At 37.2% G+C, this 20,176-nt stretch overlaps 1 protein-coding gene across 1 annotated transcript in view; it reads left to right on the plus strand.

The window, feature by feature from the left end:
* The window catches only part of LOC310885986 (uncharacterized protein), a 190,200-nt gene that overhangs the window by 734 nt on the left and 169,290 nt on the right, over positions 1-20,176 (plus strand). The window contains exons 2-3 of the mRNA XM_083809968.1: positions 677-757; positions 1,421-1,525. Of these exons, the coding sequence (XP_083666094.1) occupies positions 1,470-1,525 (56 nt within the window). The 5' untranslated portion in view covers positions 677-757; positions 1,421-1,469. The remainder of the gene's footprint in view (positions 1-676; positions 758-1,420; positions 1,526-20,176) is intronic.

Here is a 20,176-nt window from a genome sequence, read left to right on the forward strand (position 1 = left end):
GAAGGGAGAGCTGTATCACAGAAGAGTCTTGGCATGATTTTATTCATTGGTTCTTAACAATTTTAGTCAGGCAAGTACTAATTGTGTATTATTTCTCCATTGAGTCTAGGGGGAATCCCAAAAACATGTTCATGTGGGGGCTGGGATGACAAATTTGGTTTGAGTAAAAGTAGACTCTTTAAAAAATAAATAATAATAATAAAAAAAAATTAACCCCCCCTAACATCCTAGTTCTGTCTTGTAGGTGAAAACACTGCACATCACAGGTACAAATCATGCCAAGCAGCCAGTTGTTACATCCTTGTCCACTGATGTAGGCTTCAATTCAACAGCTAGTGTACGTACCTGTACCTTGTTACCTGCCTCTCACTTGAGGGGAATGCTTGGTACAACTTACAGTGTGAGCTTGTGGTCTTTCTACTGACACAGTTTAGGCAGGTTTTGTTTCCTTTTGCCCTTTTAAGAGATTACTGTCTTCAGAACAGTGTTACTGCTTGGATTGTACCTAGCGCACGTAAATAGATTCTTTAATATCTTTTCTGTTGTCATTTTTATTACTGACCTTTTTACAGCGTAAACACAGAAGTCTATAGAAATACAATTCCAGCTAGTATTAATAAGTCAGTCCAAGCTAAGCCAAACCAATCTATAATGGTTTATTTTTTATTTTTTCCAGTTACGGAGAACACAGGTTCAGGACTCACGAAGCCTACCTAAAGACTGGTTTGCTGCTTTCTCAGTTTTACTGATGGCAAAGGTAGGATGGTGGGTCATGTCCTCAGGATTACTGAGGCTGCAGTCAGTGAGTAGTACTGGGTATTTAATTATTAAAAAATGAGGCTTCCTAATTAGCTTTTATGAACTACTGATTTGTCTTTGGTAGCAGGGAATAAGACCATATTTGGTAGCCTCATGGATGTGATGGAGGATGAAAGATTGTTCTGGCTGTCCATTTCTGTCCTTTATGTATGTTTTATATTAGAATGTTCTAGTTTCCCTGCCTGCTTTTCTTAGCTTAGATAATGCCACTTTTTTCAGCAATCAACTAGGTAAATAAGAACTAATTATTCTGATTTACTTTTCAGACACCTGGTGAGGCAAGTGAAGAAAAGCAGTCAGGGACCATTCAGAAGGAAAAGAACCAAATAAAATCAACCTGTGTTTAAGCAGGAGATTAGAAAAATGCTGGAGGTTACAACTGAGGCATTTGAAGAGTAGAGCATTTGTAAGGCCCCCACTAAAGAATCTGAATTGTTCCTTTTGTGGAGATTTTCTTGTCAAGGCAAAATAGACAGTATTCCAAAATGCAGGAACAAGCTCAGCTTCAGGAGAGAAACAGAGAAACTTTTTTTTAAAAAAAAAAAAACTAGACCTAGAATTAATGCAGCCTTTCTAATGGAGTTTTCATATTTACTTCTAGCAACTACAAATATCTAAAGGTAACCAGTTAACCACTCTTTGCCTTCATAATGGGATCATCTGGAGATGAGTTACCTCTTCCTCTGAAGTATGTTGCAATCCAAAGGTAGGATCTTCTTCATGTAAAACGTGGAATATGTGTAAGTAGCCATTGATTCTTTCATATTTTTCTTTCCTACCTTGACAGGAGAAGCTGTTCCAGGCTGTCCACATCTTGCTTCTGATTTTTTTTTTCCAGGATGGAGTTTGTGTTGTTGTTGTTCCCCTCTTTTTCCCTTCAATGTCTTTCATTCTGCTAACCACTTATTCTTTATCTGAAATCAATAAGGAGAAAGAAAAGAAGAAACATCTCCATTAATAAGCCTGTATAATTGTACATGTTTTTGAGAGACTGGTAATTTTGGTTATCATTGAAAGCAAGGAGGAAAAAAGTCTTGCTTCTCAACAGACACATTCACTCTTCAAAAATTCTGTGAGCTTCTTAAACCATGTGTCACGCTTCCAATCCGCAGTGTGTCAGGGCTAACTTTTGTTAAGTGTCATGTACCTGTTAACTGGAACTCACTGGGATAAAAACATGCTCCCAGGCTGATAGTACGCATTGTTCAGAGCCATCTTCTGAGCTGCTGCAGGCACTGGTCAGGTTTTGAAATACCATTTGAAGATCAGCCAGGTGCTAGGCAAGACATGTTTTGACCTGGAAAGTGATCTGATGTGCAGTTGCCATCTTTCTTTTTTTTTTTATGTGGTATTTGGTACAAATATTGATGTTAATGTCTTACGGAAAATGGCACTGTGTAGAGTAGGGGTTCTGTTACAACTTTGAACTAAGGAGTGATGAACAGAAGTGTCACCTTTTTGCAGGATTACCTAAATGTTAGACAATTATCTTGAGAGTGTGATGGTCTGAGCTTTTAATTTACATTGATGGTACGCGATTTTTTTAAATACTGTTCAAAGACTGTTAAGAGATTTAAAAAAAAATACCCAAAGAATACCTAAAACAGTCCTCTTTAAATATATATTTTTTTCTGAACTAAAAATAATAATGGGCAACCTCTCTTTCTCTTGTCATCCCAAGTACAAGGTATACCCTTTATCAGACTATCTGCTGAAGGCATGACTCTGTAGCAACCTTTCACTTTCTGAGAGATAAAACCCCTAACTTTTATGGTTCCTGAGGGAATTTAGCTTCTTCCTATTAAAAATGAATAATAAAATTCAAAGCTTTCATCATAATGGGGTTAGGAAGGAGGTGTTTCGCTTTTTATAGCTATACCAATGATCGAAAAGCGAGTTGAAACCATCGCAAAATTAGGGAAGAGGTCATCATTAGAAGGCAAGTGAAAAGAAGATTTTGTAAAAGCGCTTTTGGATTTAATTCAAAGATTATTTCTTGCTGGTGTCAGTAAGCAGGCCATCCGTATTTCATGTCAGAAATGAAACAAAGGGATGGTGTGAAATCTCCAGAAATGTAGGGGAAGAGATACTTCAGCAAGAACAAACCCTCTGCAGATGTTTCCAGGATCAGTATGCAGTATGATTAATACCTCTCCCTCTGCCCTCAGTTCCTAAATGACAACTCAGTACCTTTATTCCATATTGTGGAAATGGCAAGAGAAGTGAGAGAATTTTGTATACATTGGTCCCTGTGCACTGAAAAATACAGCAGGTACCTGCAGTAGGCTTGAAAGACAGCCTGCAGTAGTCACAGCGGACATGCAGTGTTCTGAACAATTAGATCTCTGGTAGCATAGAAAATGAGACCAAAAAAAAGGGAAGGGAGGGACTGGTCTGGAGAGAGCCAAGAGCAGTGCTGATTATTTCACCACACACCTTTCTCCGCCCTGATCTCTAGATCCAAATCAAAACTCTAGAAAGATTTTTGTCTACTTTTTTTCAAATAATTCTGTTTTTCTATGCATTTTTTCATTTGTAATACCTGTTCCAAATTAGCTGTGCTAACAGAACTGTATTAAACTTTACCAGTGTCAGGAATTGATCTGAGCAAACAGTAAGAATTACCCGGAATCCTTTCACAGGGGACTGTAATCTCCAAATATATCTGTTTCTCTAATAGACGAAAAAACCCTACTTCTACTTCAGCTTGGAACTCCCCACTCCTATGACTCACTGTGATAGTTTGTACAATTTATCAGTAATGAGCTGCTTAAAGCATTATGGCCATAAATGCTTTTTTATGATTGTGGAGCAAGAAAGCTCACTGCTGGTATAGCTGCTGCTTTGTGTTGCATTTTGCTCTGCGCCAGAGCCCGTACTGAAGAAGGAGGAAATGCTGAATACCGTAATGGAGTTAAGGAGCGAGGTAGCAGTGACATCTTCGTCCCTAATTACACATCTGTGATACTGATTTTTTAGAATTGTGTGTTGCATAGTAGCAAACAGTCTGCTTTTATAAAAATCCGTGCTTTCTGTAGAAATTGTCATCCTAAGAGGAGAAAATTGTCACTTTTTGGTTTCTGGATTATTCTGGAAGTCAGGGTGAAATACCAAGTAAAAATGAACTACGTGGTGTTTGCAGTGAATTGATTGTTCGGTGTTCCCTTGTGATTTAAGGATCTGCCTTTTTTGCCCTCTAGATGGCTGTCTTGTTCTCTTAGAAGGAACGCATTACCCAAAGAGTCTAGCAGAGCTGTAAGAGAAAGTTTTTAGATCGTCACAGTTTTTAAATGTTTACATATTCACAACGTGTTTATGAGCAAAAATGTCGGGTAGGGAGGACTATATGACTGAAAACCTGCTGTGAACAACTGTGAGGTGATGTCTTCTGTTGCTGTGCTCGAGGAGAATAAGTACTAACTTGTTGGGAAGCACTGAAAATATTACCTAGTACATTTTTCATGAAATCAAAAAAACTGGTAATTTATTGTGGGAAGAAAAATTCCCTTGTGGCCCCAGCAGTAGTAGTATTTTTCCCTCTACTTAATTGTATAGGAATTTTGCTTAGTTTAAAAACCTCTTGAAAAACCTTTTGACTGTAGCCAGAAGTGGGTGTGGGCTAAAGATACTGAGGGAGTGTTCTTGCAGCATTTGTAATTTATCACAACTGTCTTATTCTTATTTTTTTTCTTTTGAAAAGTCTTCTGGCTTCAACTTGAAAACTTCTATTTAGATGAAGTAAGTCTTCAGAGGAAACGTGTAGAGGATTATCTTTAAGTGGACTGTTGTGAATTAATTCACAAAGATGAATAGCTCTTTCAGACACTTTATATAAGGAGAGTCACAATGCAAAAATCTGCTTATTTTATGAGCATTGATGTTTAAAAAAAATAACCCCCCCAATAAAAAACTGATCATATGTTCATTTTGGCTATTTTAATCATTTTTACAACATAAGAGTTTCCTGAATATTAATGACTGCTCATGACACTTTGTTTTAGCAGGACGGTATTTGTAGTTAAGTGCCATGCCACAGCTAGTGCTCTGATTTTTTACATAATTCTTTAATTTTATATAATTTGGTAAAAATTGTGATTTTTTTTTTGGTATTTGAATTTTGAAGCATGCGTAGGGTTGCTCTTACAGTTATACGTGATGCTTATGGCTGAGATTCTAAGCAGTGACTCCCTGAATCCAACTTTGTGGGATGTGTAAAATGGCTGACCTTGTGCATTCTTATTCCAGTGCATTTTTGAATACCCAAATCGTTACTAACAAGTCAGGCTTTTAACCAGATTTGTCACTATAACTTCTTGTAATTCATACAGTTGATACTAAATAATTGTTTAAGAAAACCAAATCTTAAGAAATCATCAGTCAGCAGTGTAGAGTAAAACTTTGAGGCTTTCAGTTTATACGTAGGAAAATTAAAAGTTTTGTTTCTTTGTTTACTTCATTTGTATGGTGAGATAAAACTGCTTAGCACTGGAAAGAGCAAGTCAAGTGTTTGTTGATCAGCTGGCACTTATTTTTATTCACAAGTAAATCCACATAGAACATGACCTTGGTATTTGATCTATTTAAGTACAGAGAGGTAGAAGGATCTACTCTACTGTTTTCTGAATTGTGATTAAGCAGTTTCATTTTTGCAGTGTTCCCTTTGTTTCTAAAAGTCATTATATCATTTTTTCCCTTTCTGAATTACTGAAACCAGTGTTATCTCATTAAGTGGCATACTGAACAAGCAGTGCCCTCCTTTTGACTGCAGCACCGATCTTGCGGTGTTTAGAAACAACTGCGTAGTTAATTGCTTTTAAAGACAGTTGTTAAGAGATGATGACTTATATGATTTAGCATTGATTAAAATAATTGCTTTCTGGAAAAGAATCTCTTGTCTAATAAGTTGATGCTTCTGAAGGGCAAATGTTAAGATTATTAAGTATCCTTCTGTCATGAAGAAAGGTGCTGGTTTCCATAAGTGACGATAATTAACACATTGGGATAGTAACTTTGGTTAGGAGGTGACTAGCTTAATCTGCTTCTACTGCTTACAGCAGGTCATAATGTTATAGATAAGCAGTTATGCTTACTCCATGATTAAGGATGAATCATGTTTGAAAATCATGATGTAAAGCATTCAGTGATCTTATCAGTCATTCATAATAACTCCCATGTCATGCAGACTTTTTATGGAAAAGAGCAAAGTAATTGGTATCCGTCACATGCACTTGTGTTAAGATCACAATTTCCATGACAGTACTGCGCTTTAATAGAGTCTGTCAACTTAGCTTAGACTGTAATGGCTCACAGCACATCAGTCTTAAAGAATACATGAATTTATTATTGAATAAGTTAACTACAGTTTTACAGAGAATTGTGCTGCAGAACTCTCCTAGGGTCAAAAAGTTAAATATAAGAGTGATCCAGTGCAATTAGGCCGCACAGCTTCTCAAGTAGTAGGATGAGGATAAATGGTCAGTTCACTTAATGAAAAACAAACAGACAAAAACACTAAAAAACACCCCCCTGCCCCCTTCTGGTGTTAAGAATGTAGACAAGAAGTTTACATTTCACTTTATTGCGTTATGTGCATTTATTTAAATTAGGCAGTCTTAAAAATTCTGTGTATTTCCAGCTAAGTAGATGGCTTGGCAACATTTTTCAAAAGCTTTGAAGCCTGAAGTTGTTTGGACTTTCAGAATTGCGTGGTGCTAGGCAATCTGAACTGTTTGTTATAAAAAGTCAGAAAACTTGAGGAATGAGAGAAGGATTAGGGTTTATTGATGGAACGTCCTTCTTTGTATGAGAAGGATACATCATCAGAAGTAGTGACTGTGAAAGCGGTCATGTTTGAAGAGAGGAGGAATGTATTGATTACTTTAGGAGTAATTTATTTATTACTGTGAAATTATTCAGAAGTAAACAAATGGAAAATTTGTTGGGGGGGAGTTTTCTTGTTTGGAAGATGTTTTTTCAAGTCAACAGAAAGGTGATTTTCACTTGAATGTCTGCGTTAGAGTCCTTCAGTCAAAAGCTGATTATTTTTTTTCTTGTATTGCATTCTATTTTCCTGATAGTGTCTTTTTTAATAATACTTGTTGAAAATGTCAGTGCCAAATACAAGCATATCCTTTTCTCAGACTTAATTGAAAATATTATAAAGACAAGGTAAATTCAAATAAAGCTCTGAATTTTATGGTCCAGCTTTGGACCTTGCAGACCAACATGCTCTCACAGATGTGGGGTGGAAAGCTTATCAAGTTAATCGTGTTTTCTTTATTTCTTCTTTTTAATACTATGTGCATAATGTGAGAAATACTGAAAACAGGAATCTCTTAACACCAGTCTAGGATAGGCACACAGGTGAGCATTGATTGACTTTTTCCACAGCCTCAGAAATCGTGAATGTCCTTGTTGTTTCAATTTTTTTTCCCCTCACGCATTTAATTTTGTTTTCTTACATTTTCTGTCTGTGAAGCTTGCTCCCTTTAGCCTGCTGCCATACGCTGCTAGTGTGAAATGATGTTTGCCATCTAAGTGAAGAAAAAAGGGAAGTACCATGGGTACAGGTATATCTACGGTTTAATGGCTTGTGTGACTGCAGTTTATGTGAATACACCCGAGCAATCTTCAGTTCACTTGGACGCTGCTGACATTGTGACAGCAGAATGGAGTTGTGGTACATGCTAGAGAACTGGAGAAAATATTCAGGTGTTCGGAACATGCTAAGATCCATATGAACTAGGCAGTTAAGTCAGCTTAAGTAAGCTTGATTGATTTGAAGGTAGCTATATCCCAAGGAAAGAGGCATGATTGGAACACTTGAGGTTTCCAATCATGTAAAATTATAGTAGATATAAGGTTGTGCTGTCATATTCAGTGTTTCCGTAGTGCTGTTCTTCTCCGATTACATAAAAATACTGCTCTTTTAAGATCATTGCTGTCTTCATCTTTTTTATTTTTAACTCTTTCCTTTCTCATTTCTTACTCTTTCCAATAGCAGTGCTGATAGGGTCTGCATAAGAAACTATGCAAGTTCTAATGTGTGCCCTCCTTTATTTTTTTTCTGCTAAGCCTGCAAGCCAACGAAAATATGAACTGAAGACTTGTATCGTTTGCCATTCTTGTAAGGGAGTTAAGTACTTTTTTGAGAATGATCAAAGGAAGATACTGTATATAAATATTCTACTTGTACAGTGCTGCAAACTTCACTTTCACATTTTTTATAAAGTTAAAGCTGGAGGTGAATTTGCAGACTTTCTCTTGCTTTATTAATTATTTCCAGATTAGTGGCAGGTATACTTTGCAAGGATGCAACCGTCTCTGTAATGGATCAGAGCAGATGTGCCTTTATGGGGTCTTCGCAGTCAGTCAGTTTGAGTTTCAGGTTTATTCCTGTACAGAACCTGCTGTGTGTAATTCATTTTACAAAATCTGTCACAAAATTTCCCATCTTTTACTCACACTCGAGTGTTTTTTTTTTTAGTATCTGCTATTGTATTAATAAGGTATATATAAGTAACTAGCTCTGTAGAGGATTGTTTGTCTAGTTTTACACATACAGATGGATAATCTGTAAACAGCTTCAACTTTTCCTGACATAATCCTGACATCATCACACTAACCATCTTCCATCTGCTCAGGAATCACTTCTGTGTTTCTCTGTATCTTTTGGAGATTCAGCTTAGGAGAACTGTATGTGCGTATTCTAAATCTTTTGTTTTTATTATCATGTATCATGTTTTTTCTCCAGAAAAATAATAATAAAGTTTACTAGCAAAAGGTTTGTAGCTACACAAAGGATGAACAAAAAAGAGTAATAGTAGTAACACGTACATGACATTGCGTTATCTGCATATGTCTCAAGACACTGGGGCATTCTATTGGAGTGGCATAACAGCATGAAAAAATGCAAGTCTGGCGGCAAGTTTGTTCAGTATGTTTGTTGAATTGGGTGCTGCTGGGTGATTAGTAGCTGGCAAGTTAGTACTGCTCTGTGTGCATGTTTAAGGTGTAACTGATGCGACTGCTTCTTGGTTTCAGTAACATTCATCACCTTCCCAGAACTGGCCTTCCCAGTGGTGCATGAGAATATAGATACGAGGGATAAAAAAATCTTAGCTGGGTAGGATGGAACTTAATAAGTGAGTCACCATTTTTGTTCTTCTCTTTCTTCTTATTAGTTCTGTGTAGGATCATAAATGAAAAAGAAATGTGTAAGGTATTTTCCCCTGCAACCTCTGTTGGTTGGAATGCAGATGACTATGGCTCTTTATTAGGATTTGATAGAAGACTGTATCTTACCATATCTGATTCTTCTACATAATACTCTGCCTTATCATAAATTTTATGACTACCTCATACCATAAGGTTATTAAATGCAAGCATATGGCTTCTGCCCTGGTGGCAGCACTAAGCACTCTGACTGAAACGCACCAAGCATTTGGAGGAAGGAAAAGGAATACAAAAGAACATACAAAAAAAAAAGGGGGGGAAAGAAAAAAACCTATAAAATGATAATGAGGGAGCATGCAGTCCCTCTCAGCAAGCAGCTCACCAGAGCAGAAGTGTGGCCTCAGTCACGGCACTGTGACTCATTATTAGAATCCTTTGCCTAAAGGCTTGGAGCAGTGATGCAGTAGAACTTCACGCTGAGAAGCTGATAGCTCGTTGGAGTGACTGTGAGACTAATCAGGCAGCCACGGCTGCTGAAGGCTCGCGCTTGTTTCATGACAGACATATTCAGAGTCAAACATTAAGACTATCAGGTTTGGTGCATTTCTGTGAGGGCACAAAACATTCCAGCTTATTCGGTATGAAATGTTGTTGTTGTTATGATAATAAAAATTATCATCATTATTACCAGCCTCATTTCTCAGGGGAATAAGAAAATGTCCTTATGGAACTGCTGTGACTCTGACATCTTGTTTTGTAAAATATTTCTCTGATTTGGACAGGGCAGGATGTTCCTTTTCAACATTAGGAGAATGTTTTCCTATTAGCTTAGGAAAGACATTACTAGAAAGGCTATTCTTCTAGTGCTGCTCTCCATCATTAGAGTGACAGCACAGGAATTATTATGTTAGCCTGTTACTAAAAATTTGGTACCTTTTGCTCATTTTCTATTCCTGATTGGTTCAGCATCTTTGCTTAATGTAACTGCCACATAACTCCTCTTTTGTAATGATAAAGGTGTTCTTCTTTGGTCACCTCGTAACATTGCAGATTCTTTAGCAGAGTATCTAAAAGCCTGTTGAATTGAGTAGAATTCAAGTTTCTTTGTTCTTAACTGTCTTGTGGGTTCTTAGCCGCATAGTTGTTTAGAAAGAGTGCAAAATTTGAGGTTAAATGTAAGCAGAGGCCTCCAGAAAAGAGAATCCAGAGCCTGTAGAAAACCAAAACGCAACCTGCTAGGTTGCACAGTAGGCTGTTATTTCAGCGTCTTAGTGCCCATGTCTTGTGTTTTACTGTACAACATAATACGCTGCTTTCAGTCATGAAAAATGGTCTTAAGATAAACAGTGGGCTTAGGATTTCTTCTTGTTAATGATTCTGATACCTGACCTCTGGACATCACCAGGACAGATTACTTTTTCTTTCCTCCGTACAGAATCCAGCAGGGAGGAGGTTCGTTTCTGTATTGTCCCATCAGGGTGTAAAACAGGCTCCTGAGAATGTGGAGGTTTGAGTTTAAAGCCCTGCTCCTAGTAGACAGACAGAACGTACTTAAATTTGAGTGTATTGCCTCTCATGCTGGGGCTCTCATTGCTAAACTTTTTACCATTACTCGTAAGGCAGGGCTGCGTCTGCCACTTCACCATCTTTGAGAGATGCAGTTTGGTAGTTTGCAGTTTGCTCTAGTGCACCGGTCTCCAAACTTCTTTCATGGCGCACACCTATCAGTGAAAAGAAAATTCAGCACCCCCCAATATGTTTGTCTATGAATTATATGCATGTACTACTGCACTAAAATGCGAGGGGCATTATGAAGTCTAGGCAAAAATAGAAATTAAAAAGGAAAATGATTTTTTTAAAATTTATTTTATTAATGGTATAAATATGTGTTCTTCTTGCACCCTGGTGACTGTATTGCACTCCCCTTGGAGACCGCTGCTCTAGCGACTATCTACAAGCTTAGCTGTTGCAGGGGAAATGGGCAGAAGGCTGCTGTTCATTGAAGTCCAGCAGAGCTGAAGTGCCAGCTGTTAGGGTTTAGATGGCTCTGTGTCCAGAGGCAGAAATTAAAGTGCCTTAGAAATTTGCCTCGTGGAAACCTAGACAGAGAATTCAGATGCTCCTCAAAGTTGACTAGCAACTGAATAGAGCATTTGGGAATGAGACTGATAGGTCCCACTTGTGAACTTACTGCTCAGTGCTTACCCTGAGTTTTTCAGTTCCTTTTCTGAGAATCTAAGAAAAGAGCATGAGGTTCTTTATGCCTATTTGCATGACCTAACCAATAAAACTTATGCATACACACAGCAATGTTAGGAACAACAGTTATGAATTCTTGGGATTTTTATTTGTCTTGCTTGGAAACATGAACTGTCAAGATTTGGAAAACTGTTTTCTAAACCAAGTAGTCATGACACATGCTTTTGTCATCTCATTTCTCCCATTGATTACATTTGAAAAGTAATGAATCCAGGAATGGTTTGAAGAAAAACAGTATGGGTTGAGATGTGATTAAAGCAGAGATAGTGTAAAGGAGGGCATCAGATATTTTACTCTGTCTCTTTTATTTGAAATGAGTAAGCGTACACCCTCATATGTTCGTGTGACAATATACTTGACATAAGCAGCAGTTATACTTAACTATGACTTTGACCTCCTTGTGGCTGGGTTTAAATATAGTTTAAAATCTGAGCAAAACAAAGACCTAGATTTGGATGCATTTTATGAATCTGTGTTGTTACACAGCAGCTATGGAAGCAAATGGACTACTGCATGTGCTATTTCAGATGCATGCAAGTCGGAGACTTAAATATATAAAATAGTACCAGCTAATAATTTTAATGTTTTGGAGGTTTGCAAATATTATTTGTGTCTGTGTGTACTTTGACCTGTTTGAAAATTTCATCGTGCTTTGGAAATGTTAACTTACCTAGGGCCTTACACTCAGATGGAAAGTATTAGTGTCGGGGTTTATTGACTAGTGAATAGTAAGTTGCAAGCTGTGTGACCAGAATATGTGCAGATGATTTGCAGATTGCAGTACGTGTACGTGATTGCAGTTTGAAACATAGGAAGTAGGTGTCTCTGTTCAGATGCAGGTAAGTTGCTGTTTGTACAATGCAAATGCCAAGTTGGCAGCGCCAGGTAAAAGCACTTTTGGTACATTTTATTTAGGACTTGAATACTTGAAAATAGTGCTACAAAGAAAATCAGCTAAGGATTGTCGATACAGTTTAAAATGTGGGTTTAATGGAAATACAAAGAAACTATATTTCTGTGGAACTTGGAAATACAGTATTCATCAAGTGCCCTGGTTTTTAGGGAAATGATCTGGGGTTGCTGTAAGACCTTGCAGTGCAGTGACAGTTACCTGGTCTAATTTTTATATATCGATAACGTTTCAGTTACTCGATAGGGTCTGATACTGCTGACCACAACAAATAACACGTGACAGATTTTGTGCTTTCTTACCTGCACATAATTCCAAGATGGATCTTGATTCATTTTATTTCATTTTCTCTCAGTAGGTGAGAACAGTATAGGAGTTCTGTGTGATGGGCTATTATGATACAGATTATGAGGGCAGGTATCTGCCCCTTCCATCTTCCCTCCTAAATTTGTTGAGCTTTTCTGTTTAAGTTGGTTCTCAGTTTTCCTTTTCAATGGTATTTGTTACCTGAAGCAGTTCATTGGACGTCTTTCTTTGTTACTGGCTTTTATAGCAGGAGTTATGGTAAACATACAATTTTCTGTCTCCTCTTCACAGTATCCCCTCACTCAATTTTCCCCTCAGCAGTCTCTTTCTAAAGAATTCCTTGTTTCACTTCTTAAAAATAAACTTCAAAAAAGATGGCTTAAAAGTCTGTGAAGTGCATCCTTCAGAGCTCTAAATGGCTAAAGCACCAGCGAGAGCCTTTTGACTTTCCTTCTGTTTATTGCTTTGGGCAAATAATTTGGTTGAAAATACGAACATTTTAGTGAAGTGCAGTATGCTGAGAGAACATTATCTCTTAATTTTAAATATATTCTGAATACAGGTAGAATGTGAGAATTGTTTAACATAATATTCCAGTTTAGTTATTGTCTAACAGAATAAGAAGTCCCAGAGGAATTTTGTTAGCAAGGTAAAATAGAATCACATACATTCCTTATTATTGCAAAAGTTTCCTTAATCGCATTGTTTAAACTTTTCAATACACTCTAATGCTTATTAGTGGTTTTTCATTTTGAACTGTCAGATAATTCCTTTTGCTAACTCTGGATAAATAGGACTCTCAACACTTTTGGTTTTAGTTATAGATGATGTATATATGACCAGACAGCTGATATAATAAAGAAGTATTGTGTTTTCCACTATGTTCAACTTAAGGGTTCAAATGTGTTAATGCAATTGATTTGATTGTAATATTTTATAAAAGTTTCTTGCACTAATATACTGTTAGTGATTCTTGTTGTCGAAAGTTATGAAAGGAAATTAAATGTACTCTGAGCTGTAATGACAACAAATGGTCAGAGGACATAAAAATGGTCTCTCTTTCTTCCTGTTTTCCATTAAAAGCTGTACACTAACAAAAATCTTAATAACAAGAGGCATAGAAATGCATTTTCATTTAAATGGGCGTGTGTGAGAGCTGAGGAAATAAATAAATTTTTTCCAAGATTTGGAGTATCAATTTGCTATGCAATTTCCAGTAACAGTTTCCCTTTTGGGCTATGTTTTCCTTTTATTTCTTTTATTTCTTTTTTTTTGGTCAATTTGAAATTTGCTTTAGGTTTGAGTCAGAAGTATTCTGAGAGAAGTGACTAAGGATCTTCAATAGATCCTTTTATAGGGAAAAATGTCACTTTTTTATTAAAAAAAGTTTTTTTTCTTTTTTGGGAGGGGGGGCGTGGGGGAGTACTGAACTTGTGGCTGGTTGGGATCTCTGTCCGTCAGTATCAAAAAGTCTTCCAGTATTCAGAGAGGAAGATGATAAATGAATAATTTCCTGTTTAAACTTGTAAGTGCATAATGACACATTTCATCATGAATCTTCAAGTCTAGCATGAGTTTTTAGGATTTGAACTTTATCGATTGCTTTTTTCTTGGAAATGAAGCAAAGGAAATAAAATGCTGTAACTTGCTATTGAGGCATTACAGTCAGGCTAAGTGGTATTGGATAAAAGCTAATAGATTTTAAGGTCAGAGCAGAATCTTACCAAATCTGAACTACTTAAATTAGAAAAAAAAAAAAACACCTTAAAATTTAATAACATTTTAGGCAATGGAAAAATTGAGAATAATGGAAATGGGACAACCTAATACTGCGTGTGAACTGTTAATTCCTTCTTAAATCCATTAACTTCTGAAACACAATGTTCTATATTTGGTTTTCTGGAGAGAAAGGTGGTTGAAGGTATTGAGAAACTGTGGACAATGCACTGTTTTAACTGGATTGTCTCTGCTATTAAAAAGTGGTGGTTTAGGGTGTGTTTTTTTCTTAAACTCTGTCTAATTTGTATGTATTTAGCTCTTTTCAGACTGGTATTCAAAAGCGTGCATGGTATTTGACATTCTCTTTCCCTGGAGATCTGTATACCTGATGATGAAGTTAGTTGTTAGTATTTCTTGTTTAAGAGGCTGAGTTCTGCGAGACTCTTGTAATGGTGAGGTTCTGTCTGTAAGTCTCTGTTGTTCCTTTTAAACAGGAACACGGTTAAAACCGGTAATACACTTAGGTTGATGAGTTCAAACTGCAGTACTGGGGTAATTTCCCCTTGTCTTCTCTATACCTACATTCATCCAGATGGTGCTTTCATCCATTTTTCCATAGCATCCCAGTGGAAGCTCAGATTGGAGTGCTTCCCTGGATCCTTCTCAGCGGTGGTGTTCTCCCAAGGTCTTGTTAGAGTAAGGCCAGGGGAGACCACAAGGATGCTCAGGGGCTGGAGCCCCTCTCCACTGAAGACAGGCTGAGAGAGCTGAGGGTGGCCTAGAAAAGAGAAGGCTCCAGGGAGACCCTACAGCGGCCTGCCAGTGCCTAAAGGGGGCCTGCATACAGGAAGGATGGAGAGGGACACTATCAGGGAGTGCAGCGATAGGACAAGGTAACAGCTTTAAACTAAAAGAGGGGGGATGTAGATTAGCCATCAGGAGGAAATTCTTTACTCTAAGGGTGATTACACTGGCACAGGCTGCCCAGAGAAGCTGGAGATGCCCCATCCCTTGAGGTGTTCAAGGCCAGGCTGGATGGGATTTGGGCAGCGGGGTTGGATCTTCAAGGTCCCTTCCAACTAAAACCATTCTATGATTTTCCTATTCTGTAACTGTGGCTCTAATCCCTTTTCTATATCCACTCTTTTGCATCTGGTTGTGTTAGAGTACAGCAGAATAGAATGTATTAGAATATAGTAGTAGTAGTCAAAAATCCACAGCACTTTCTGTGCCTGAACAAATTCCATCATTAATAACTTTGCCAATCCCAAAAAGGATGGAGAGAGAGGACTTAAGCCTGCAGAGGTGTGTATTTGTTTAAATAGGTCAGTGTGTAAGACTTTTCCCAAAGCAGAGGATAATTTTTCTGGCTTTATATAAAGTGTCTGGGGCCTTTTGGATTTACACAATTTTAAGTACTGAAGGCATTATGAATTTTTTTTTAATATCATAGACTGTATAATAAATGCTCTTGATCAACCTTGGGATACTGCTTTGGGTTTGGCTAAGTGGGCTTTCTAGGGATATCAATATAGGGATATCAGTTGTTTATTTGAAAATGTAGAGAGATGGAGAATATATACGCTTTTTCTCTAGCGGTATGTTTCAGCTGTTGATTCTTCTCTTTAGTGAGCACAGCAAATGTTGTTGCACGGAATTTTAATAACCGTACTCATAAATCCAAGATAGAAAATCCAGGCAAGCATAAGATAATCGGAAATCACTGATGATAATTTCTAGTCATTTTTCTGGCCTATGCAGAGGCATGGGATGGTGCTTCGTGTCTGGTCTGCTCCCCTTAACCTCATGAACGGTTGTAAATAATTGCCATTAAAAGAAATTGCCTCTCTTCAGAATTATTTTTTTTGAGATAATTAACATTTTAGTAACTTACAAGGGGCAGCTTATCATGTGCAAAGTTACTTCGCATGTATTTAGATTCTTTCCATTCCCCTTGCTTAAAACCTAGCAGACAGGTTTTTCCATGCTTTTCTAGCTCCAAAATGCTTACAGAAAACGAGTGACCACTGCATTTGAACACAGAGCGTGTCCTTCGTGCCAGCTCCTCTCTGCAATGCTGTGTGGCTAAAATAGAATTCTGCTGGAACACTGAGTCACGAGGGCTGACCCAGCAGAGCGCTGTGTGTGTGACACATAATGAAAGGTTGAACTGTCTGTCTCTGAGGTGGCGTAGCAGATCAAATCACAGAGGATCAGGCAGAGATATGTTGCCTTGCTCTGAGTGACAGAAGTTAATAATTAGTGACAATGATTGACAGATACACTCCATCTGCCGCTCTGACGCCTAGGAGCAGTTATTCCACAACTGTCTGCAGGCACAATGAACTCCTCTGGGAGAGAAAGCTGCTCTGTGATTGACAGCTGCCTCCGAGAGAGACAGGCCACTGACAGTAAAGTCACTGTCAGCAAAAGTGTTGAAGTCTCCCCCTGTTCCCTAGAAGTCTCACTAGCTGTATACATTTATTCTCTTTCATTTATCATGTCAGGTGTGGTTTTAAATACATTACTTGCTAGCCGTTTTCTTAACCACGGGTTTTTTTCAGTGGTAGAAATCCATACAGTGAGATGACTTCACCTAGCTCTAGCTGAATTAAGTACTAGGTACTGCCATACTGACATAGCTGTAGCTAATTAATCTGTCTGTCTGTTGGCAAAGAAGTCTTGCATTACTTCCTCTGTATATTGATATTTTGAATGTTCATGTAACAAGATTTTACATTTTGAATATTTTCAACAAATATTTAGAAGGTATTTGCAATTTAACTTAAGTCGTGTGCCATTATCCCTTTTTACGTGTAATATTACAGTAGAAATAAAGATGATTTTTACTGAGATTGTAAGCTGTAGTTCCTAGACTTTAACACATGCAGTAAACTAATAACTGTAATTTGTAATGTAAAATCATACTTAATAGTCAAACCAAATTTATTCTGAATTCCGTAAGAGAGAAGCATAAGAAAAGGTATTGTAGCATGCTTAGAATACGTTTCATCACTTTACCTAATTATAGCTTACTTGTTCTATGAAAATAAGTGCAAACAGCATTAAACTCCAGTAGGTCTCATTCCCAAGCATAATGCTACCAGCCGTCAGTAGTTGGGAAAATCTAGGAGTTCAGTTTTTCAGAATGCATTTTTGTTGGTTTTTTAGTTACATTAGCGGACTAAGTTTTCCCAACCCATATATGAAATTCCAATTGTCGAACACAGGATACCAAGCCGTTTCCATTTAGTGGGAAGCAGGTTGTACTCTACCACCCTTTTAAAAAGGAACCTTGTGCTCCATTAGTAATTACCGACTTTCTTCCTTCTGGCAGTTGGGACCACAGAAAAGAATAGAGTTGTTACTTCAACAAATTCCCACAGATCCTCCAGTGGCATTCTGTTCTTCACAGTGTGTATCACTTGTACTTGGAGGATGCTATTTTTGCACTGCTTTGTGAAGCTCTAAGGTGAGGTCTTGTTTTGTTGGTCAAATACTGTGTACTAATTAGAGGAGATCTACATTGAATTTTGTTCCCATTTTCTTTCCTGTTTTGAACCCTTCTCCCTATTTTTCTGTAGCTACATAATTTGGATTGACTGATTAGATAAATGGCTAACAAAAGTAAAACGAAACACTGGAAGATGCTTCTCTTTTGCTTATTTTCATGATAACCTTTCTTTTGGTCTGTAAGGATAGATACAATGCTTAAATTTTGAGTTTGCTTGTTTTTTTAACTTTTTTTTTAATTTTGGTGGTGTTTTAAGCTATTAGCTAATCCTCATGAATAGGTTGCATGTTGTGATAGCTGACGAAAGTTAGCTGGATCCAGTCAGGATGGAAAACTTGTTTGTAGAGAGGCCTGTTTAGCTTCCATCTTCCTGTTGCTACTCTCTTGCTGTATCCCAGTGCTAAAATCTCCGCTGATTCTCCTGTCAGGCCAGGAGGAAATACAGAAGTATGATAAAAATAAGTACTAGCTTTGGCGAAGCAGTTCCATATAGAAGAGCCACCACATGGTGAAGTTTAAGAGGTGAACGGTTCCAGGACCACTGTGCTCATGGTTAGTAGGTATTAGGATGCTTTAGAGATAAGCATCTTCAAATTGTATTATAGAATAGTCTTAAATTATAAATGGAGGTATAAATATTAATATAATTGTTATAATATGTTAACAGTACAGTTAAATAATGCTTATAACAAGGAAAGGTGTTTATACCTTATTTTTTTGGTCATAATTTCCCTCTTAAAAAGTATTCTCTCTCTAATTCCTCCAGTTCTGATTGCTTTTCACAAAATGCACTGTAGCCTTGACTAACCTCTTTAGAGTGTGGTTCTTTAAAGCTGAAGGTTAGGAAATTCATGTTTGGCATGCAGATGACACTTGAAAAGGAAGAGTAAGCTTTCGGGGGGGACACAAATTTAGTACTTCAAGTTGCAGCTTAATTTGACTTGGTTTTGAATTAAGTTTCCCAAAGATGCCAAGCTAAAATGACTTTTTGAATTCAGTGTGTATAAATTAAAGAGTTTCATGGAATGGAACTTTCTGACTGTTCCGCATAGTGATGGAAGTATTCTGTTATACAAAGACATGTATTTAGTCTCCAACAACAGAAAGCTAATGAAGCTGCTTTTGTAGTTAAAATGCAAATGAATTAAAGGCCAAATTAAATAATTCACTGAACTTATATAACTTTTTTATCTGCTTCTGGAAGTATTTTGAAAAATTTTGTTCATGTTTTTCTCCTATTAACCTTAACAGGTGAGATCTATCCCTAACTTTGAAAATCATGTAGATACGTATCATGTAGATTTTTCATTTTCTGACCTGTGGCAATAGGAAGGCAGTAATTGCAAATGGAGGATTAGCTATGGTTGGAGGTTAGTGTCCAATATGTTCGTTTTATCTCTTCCCTAATTCCAGATATTCCCAGCATGCTGGAAGTGTTTACTTGCGTACTGTTTCTGTAGCCCAAAGGATTTTCTAGTTGTTTTGCTGTTCTTCTGCTTCGAGCTAAATCTAAAACCTGTTGTATATGTCTGATTCAGTCAAATGCATACGTTTTAGAGGAACGCAGTAATGTGAAGTCTTCAGAATGTTAAGCAGGCACATCTTCAGAAGGTAAATAATTTTTAAGCTGTTCTTTTTTGGTAATTGACTTGATCATTTTTTTTCCTTCTTTAGCCTAGATGTTTGGCTTAAGTTTTCACTTTAACATTAAATTACCCATTTATTTTTTTTTTGTCTAAACGTTGTTACTGTTGGACTTGCTTTTCTGAGTTTGCATTTGCATTTGAAATAGATGTGGGCATGATAATACTGCATTATAAAGGAAGGTTTCAGCTGATATTTGGCAACAAGAAACAAAGCATAAAACGTCAGAAAGTTATCAAATAGGATGTCTATGCAAACTACAGTGTCATAGTTTCAGACTTAAACTGCTCAAAGAATAAGTCTGTTGGTGTTAAGCACTTGTACTACAGGAGCCCCAAGGAAGGAAAAGTGGAGGGCAATACTAAATCATTACCTTTTTGTTAGTAGCACCAGAACACAGGAACAGAGTGAATTTCTAACTCTGCATAACAACAGTCTGCCCCATCCTTACATGAGGATGTAAACTTCCCTCGGTTTGTTTGAAACTGCAGCTTGGTCTTCAGACTTGGAGGCCTGTAAATCTTAGAAAAAATGATTTGGAAAAAGAGTATTTATTGTTGCCTGCCTGTTTTGTTGCAGGAGATTTTAGTATTACCTTTCTGCAAGAGAAAGAAGAGGTTTTGTGATTAATCGTGGAGATACAGTTAGAAGGTAGACTGATCTGGAGAATGGCAGAGGCCTTTTTTACCCCACAGATGTACATGATTATGACTGTACCATGGTATGTTAAGTAAGAACTGTCCTTTGTTTATGTAGTTTTTTGGAGTCACCTAAATTAATGCTTTAATCCTAAAATTTAGAAACAAATGAATCTCACCTGGATTGCCTTT

The sequence above is a fragment of the Anser anser genome, assembly GCF_964211835.1.
Source record: "Anser anser genome assembly, chromosome: 24".
Taxonomy (NCBI): domain Eukaryota; kingdom Metazoa; phylum Chordata; class Aves; order Anseriformes; family Anatidae; genus Anser; species Anser anser.